The 6,085-nt window shown below is 41.6% G+C and overlaps 1 protein-coding gene across 1 annotated transcript; it reads right to left on the bottom strand.

The window, feature by feature from the left end:
* Positions 1-241: 241 nt before the first annotated feature.
* Positions 242-5,329, bottom strand: LOC117533119. The gene is given in 22 exon segments (XM_034196758.1): positions 242-426; positions 497-617; positions 702-843; positions 924-1,113; positions 1,283-1,301; positions 1,303-1,414; positions 1,492-1,589; positions 1,662-1,831; positions 1,914-2,028; positions 2,097-2,296; positions 2,424-2,541; positions 2,622-2,830; positions 3,015-3,171; positions 3,253-3,470; positions 3,555-3,651; positions 3,724-3,878; positions 3,964-4,042; positions 4,119-4,262; positions 4,673-4,797; positions 4,882-4,977; positions 5,061-5,131; positions 5,209-5,329. Coding segments are annotated over 22 exon segments (2,727 nt in total). The 5' UTR covers positions 5,229-5,329; the 3' UTR covers positions 242-355.
* Positions 5,330-6,085: the final 756 nt, after the last annotated feature.

The following is a 6,085-nucleotide window of genomic DNA, read 5'->3' as shown; positions in this document are numbered from 1 at the left end:
GCGCCTAAATCAACTTATCATTTTGGGTTGTTTATTATATAGGATATCCTTTCTACATATGTTGCTGCTTCTCTGCATTTTATTGGAGTTATGAGGGTACTGGTTAACACAGAACCTGCTTTTATTAATATGTCACTTAAATTGACCACAGAAGATGCAACACATTGATAAAAATGTGGCTTTTTTGTTTCTTCGTTTATTTTATTTAAAATACACGAGTCGTTATTGTCATCCATCAATATAAAAGGCAGTACAGTACATTCATTGATAAAACTGTTCCCCTGGTCCCAAACAAAACAATGAACAAATGTACATAAGGTGCAAATGACAAAATGTAAACACTTGTAGAAAATATTCAGAGGTTAGACAGAATAATTGCCCCAGAGGAGATCTGCCTTTGGCGTGTTGAGTCGGTGCTTCTTCGCTCTGCAAAACAAGTAAAGATTACCAACTGCACATCCAGATCGACTAAATTTGTTCAGACTCGGTCACTTACCCTTTTTTACACCTGCAGGTCTTGAGTAGCTCTGACCTGGAGGATGCACACACTGGCCTCTGCAGGAACCATCTGCCTGGCTGCTTGTGTCACAAATCACTGCATCACAGTGGACATAGATCTGTGGACGGACAGGATGATTTATTACACATGGCTACATGCAGCAGTGGCTAAAAGATTCCAGATTTGGATTTACAAGTCTTACCTGGTCTTTCAGAACCTTGTCATCTTTAGTGAAAGTGAACATCTTTACAGAGAAGCGCTTCATGTGGGACGGGACTAAAACTCTGGAGTCACTCACAACGGGATGGAAAATTGTTGAATAGCTGTCATCGCGATTCTCACAGCTAGTGAAGGAATTTGAAAGTTAATAAAGCAGCAGTTAAACAAATGAAATGAGTAGTTGGTTAGTTTTGCACAACATTACCTGTCCACAATGATGTCCCAGCTTGGCAGAGATGTCCCATCTTCATAAAGGGTTGCCCAACAGTTCTCAGCAATGAGTTCCAAGTGTGGGTCGGTAGAATGCATCAGCTCCACCTCAAAATACAGAGGCTGCTGCAGATATTTCACCACTGGATAATCCTCTGCTTGGTAGAAGAGCTCGTAGGATGGATCTGCAGGAGAAGAGTCCCGTTAGAGAAAGGAGGCCTGGACATTTACAGTTTCATTTCAAACCTTTATTTAATCAGATTGGTCCCTTGAGATCAAAAATCTCTTTTTCAAGGGAGACCTGCAAACAGTGTTTTGTATGCATGAACAAGATGTTGTAAAATTCCACCATGCCTTGGGAAAGCCTCATCTGCAACCATCAGCTGGCCGGTGCCGATCTCTGCAGCGGGCTCATAGGTTCTTGGTTTAGCGCTGAAGGCAACAGTCTGAGTCTCATTGACCACATAGAAGCAGGAAATGGTTTGCCTATTAGGGGAAAAATAATATATAAATGCATACATTGAAGGTATTCATCTCCAATTATACAGAATCAAATATTTTACCTGTAATCAGGATCAACTGGTGATGTGTTGGCTGCTCCTTTGGCGTTGTTGTAAGACAGGCGGATCTCATTTTCATACATCATGTAGTTGTCAAAGAACTATTTAACAACAAAAATGCATTAACATTTGACAAAAAACCCTTTTGATATTTAAATGTGATTCACACTCACCGTTCTGGTGGTTCCACAGGTATCCACACTGAAGGAGAAATATGCAAAGCGATCGTCGCTGAACTGTGGTGTGCAGGACTGGTCCTTTAGCGTCAGCTGACTTGGCTTCAGATTACGAGTCGATTCAACCTTCACAGCCACAGCGGTCATTGTGCCATTGGGGTGGCACTCTGAAGGAAGAAGCAGGCAATGTGTAAAGCAACACAAATCCATCAATTAAAGCAGCAAATATACTTACATGTTCCATCTTACCTGTTGCTTTTAAGGGGAAGTAGCAAGCCAGATAGAGATCAGCAAGCACCCAGTCGTTTGCACGATCCAACAGAAGCAGGTCAATTCTGGATTTGACTGATTCTGCAGTGAGCAGCTGTGGAAAAGAAAGTAAAGTTAGCCAATGCAGAAGATCTATGGTGGGATTTTGTAGTTTTGACATACCTCGAAAACAGCGTCCTTGGCAGTGTATGGCAGAATGAGGCTGAGGTGTGTGCCGTTCTCATAGAAATTGTAGTCTTCAGCCATCTCAGCCGTCAGCTCTCGAGGTCCAACGATAGCCTTGAAATTAGAGCCGTGACTCCCGAATTTCACGCTGATGTAAAACTGGTTCTGGTCACAGGTGCCAGCCATGATGGGTAGCACTAGAGCAGCAAAAGATGCATTATCCATTTGATTGTGTAGCTTTTACTCTTATATATGTTTTATTTAATTTTAGAAAACACAATTTGCATGAAGATATTGTCAAAAGCAAATTCAATATGATCTCACCAATATCCTGCAGAGAGGCATGCAGGTCGACCGGGAGAGCAAAAGGAGTTTCTTCAGGCAGGACGATCAACCCAAAGATCAGAGGGAGGAAGTAGGATGTAACCAAGCGCTCAGGATTCTGCAACCAATGAAATAAAAGCTCAGCAACACTGAAAATATGCTGGTACAAAGTGATATTTTGAATCTATAATGTCATACATGTTTTAAGACAACATCGGCATCAAAGGGCACTTGAAGAGAGAAGCTCTTGGAGCCATTAGCCAAGCTGTGTTCCTGGACTGTGAAGCCTTTGGCATTGCTCTCCTCAACAGTGAGGACCCCGGTGGAGAAGGTGATGTTCCTCAGCTCAACGTCATGGAGGAAGGTTCCCAAGAGAACGCTGAACACCCGAGTCTCTGGGACAGTGTCTGAGGAACAGAAAGTGGCAGGTTTACAACTTCTAAACCAGCCTCAACATTGATAGAGAAAAATTGAGTAGTTGGCTTGAGTGCCATTTAAAAAAAACTAAAAAGTAGCAGTCTTTAGGATATATCTGAGCAAGCCCGAGTTCAAATGTCATTTTTTTCATACCTACTAGAAAATGTGACTTACCATCCTGGATTTGGGGAGATTGAGGCATCAGAGGGGTCATGATGGGGAACAAAACCTTGTATCTGGTATAATCTTGGGTGTCATCTTCTCTCCACAGTACCTCAAGCATGGGCTCCACAAAGTAGGTGATGTGGTACTGGTAATCTGGGGCATGGCTCTGCAATAATTCATGACATTTCAATAAAACATGCAAATGCACTAGTGACTCTTGCATTTCTAATCTAGAGATTTCCCCAACCTTGTAGTAACCATCAGGCGAGCCCACTGGGATCTCGACGACGATGTGGAAGTCTGTGGTGCTCAGTGTGTACCCCCGTGCGGCCATCTGAGATCTATCAAGCCTCTGCCCGTTGATTCCCATGTGCATTTCTGAGACTGTAATTCTGCCGTCCAACAGAGGAGTCACACGGCGAGGTACGTGCCAAGAGATCATATCCTCGGTGAAGAGGACGCCACCTGTTAATGACAAAATGGAGCTGTTGAGGTTAACTGTGCAACAATTAAGCTTACTGTGAAGGCAATATGTTGCTCAGGACTCACCTTTGGGACAAGCAGCTGCCAAGTTCACTACATTCAGACCCTGTGGTGCCATGTAGTAGACGCTCACCCTGAAAACTTCCATGGGGACTCCAGCCACCTAAAGAAAGGAGAGGTTTAATATAATTGACAAGGAGGGAAAGGAAATAAACACTGTATGTGTGTTGCTTACATCCTCTGAATAAGTCTCCGCTGTATTGTACGGGCTTCGCATAACCAGGCGACTAGAGGTAGTTTTGGCAGCGTAGCCGGCTTGTTCAGCCTCTTGCAACACCATGGCCACTGGTTCTGGGGTGTAAAACGTGATGCACCAGAGGCCTACAGGAAAGAACAAATAATAATTAAATCCTCATTGTGTAGGGAGGAATTCAACTGTAGTATCTGAACAGTTTAATTCAACATACTTCAAGATTGGCGTTGAGCTTCTCGTCTTTACCATCCCGAGTCTGACCCTTAGCTTCAGCATCAAGGTTAGCCATGTGGTGCGAAACCTAAAACAGAAAATGGTGGTTTTAGCATTCGTTTCCATACACACAAGATGGTGGAATCAATATAAAGATGACCTACTTCCATGTAGTTCCTGTCGCAGAGGATCTCCCTGGAGGCCCAGCGAGTGTAGCTGCAAGTCTGAGACACGTCATGACTGACCACGTCTGATGGATTCTCGCCGTACATCTTGAGTCTCAAGCCAACGTTAAATGTAGCATCATCCTATAAATATAAAAAAAAACTAAATTAAGTGAAACTCCCTAATATTCTTTGGTTCCAGCTTCTTTGTCATTGAAAATGTAATATCCTTGCCTTTAGGGACACATTTGAAGTCTAAATGGATATTTATGTATGTAACAAACAAGTCAAGAAAGCACCTAGTAGATTAATTGAGGAATACAGTTTTGAGTGGAGCAGAGCTAATATTTTAGGGATGTACCAAACAAAAAGGGAAATGTACTTTGGGTCTTTTAACGGTAAAGGGTTACAAATAAATTCAGGGAAACACAAAAATGGGAGCAACCATGTGTTTGTTGAGCCATTAATTCAGTCACTTGAGACAGAATTAGCACAGCTAAACCTGGTAGAAAATTACATTGAATGCTGTTAAACCACTTTAGCTCAAAACAAACCTTGTTGTCCACAAAGCAGCCCATCAGGGAGGTGTAGATTCTGGTGTTACCCCACGGGTCAGACTCCATGCTGTATCCACACTGAGCAGCCATGCTAGGTGTTAACAAAATGTGCTTGGTGCCATCTGAGGGGAGAAAATAAGCTTTGTCAGGGACCCCTTTCCTCAGTGATGAACCAATCAGCTGCATTATTAGCAGTTAATACTTACCGATAGCCTCCACCTCAAGCTGGTTTCCCACTGCTAAAGCCTTGTCCAACGACAGTCTCATTACATTTGCGGCACAGTCAGACCTTAACCCACTGCCTGTTAAAAGAAAAGGCTTGTGAGGAGAATGTAAACCGACTTAATATGCTGTGTAAAATGACTTGATGAGAATTGAAGCTTACTTGACTGCGAATTTAGCTTCACATTAGGCCTGGCTTGACACAAGATGATAGCTGCAGCCATCCATAACAAACTTGAACACATAAAACACATCATTTAGAGACAATTAAGTACACACATAGAAAGAAATCTACAAGAAATGTAACTTACATGTTCCCAAGCCTCAGCATGTTGCAGTTTGTAAGCAGTAAAACCAAAAAGAATACAGTCAGTATCAGAGCTTGGCAATGTCCAGCACACCTTCCAACAAAAACACAAGTCTAAAATGAAGGTGACTGGATGATTAACTGAGACATCAGCAGCTGCTTTATATTCCACTTAACGACAAAGCACAGGTGAGGCTTGTTAAGGATTCTCCACACACACACACACACACACACACACACACACACACACACACACACACACACACACACACACACACACACACACACACACACAAGGTGAGCTGATGTATGCCTAGTTTATTAAGAACATATTGTAAGAACATATGTATGGAAAGGAAAAACACACATTTTTCAGTAGTGTAAAAAAAGTATTTATTATTCAGAAAAAGTAGATTTGTATTTGATATTATACATATATTACTTTTTTATATTTGAAGAAGCAACAAAATAATCCACAGTTAATAATAAATTAAACTTTTCCTTAAAATCACATGTGCTTTTGATTTTTCCTTTGAGCCTCCTTATAATGACTGTAATCTAACACTTGATTATTGTTTGTATATATTCTCAAACCACTAAGGATGCACTAACATTTATTACAGACAGTAAAACCCGAGTTTATCGTTTCACCCCGGGTCGATTTTTCTGCTCTGTCCAATTATGCAATGATATATGTTCATTTATGAGGCCATAACAATATGTTCCAACTGGAAGAGTGTTGAGTCAGTGCAGAAGAAGGAATAATCGATGCTCTGCTTAACAAAAACCATATCAAAATGTCGCACCCATCCCTGTGGGATTTCTACTTGGTTTCATAGGTTCAAACTGAATGGTTTTGCAGCAATAGTTTTATTTTCATT

The sequence above is a fragment of the Gymnodraco acuticeps genome, unplaced genomic scaffold (assembly GCF_902827175.1).
Source record: "Gymnodraco acuticeps unplaced genomic scaffold, fGymAcu1.1, whole genome shotgun sequence".
NCBI lineage: Eukaryota > Metazoa > Chordata > Actinopteri > Perciformes > Bathydraconidae > Gymnodraco > Gymnodraco acuticeps.
The sequence above is the reverse complement of the archived record's forward strand: the minus strand, read 5'-3'. Positions and strand labels throughout refer to the sequence as shown.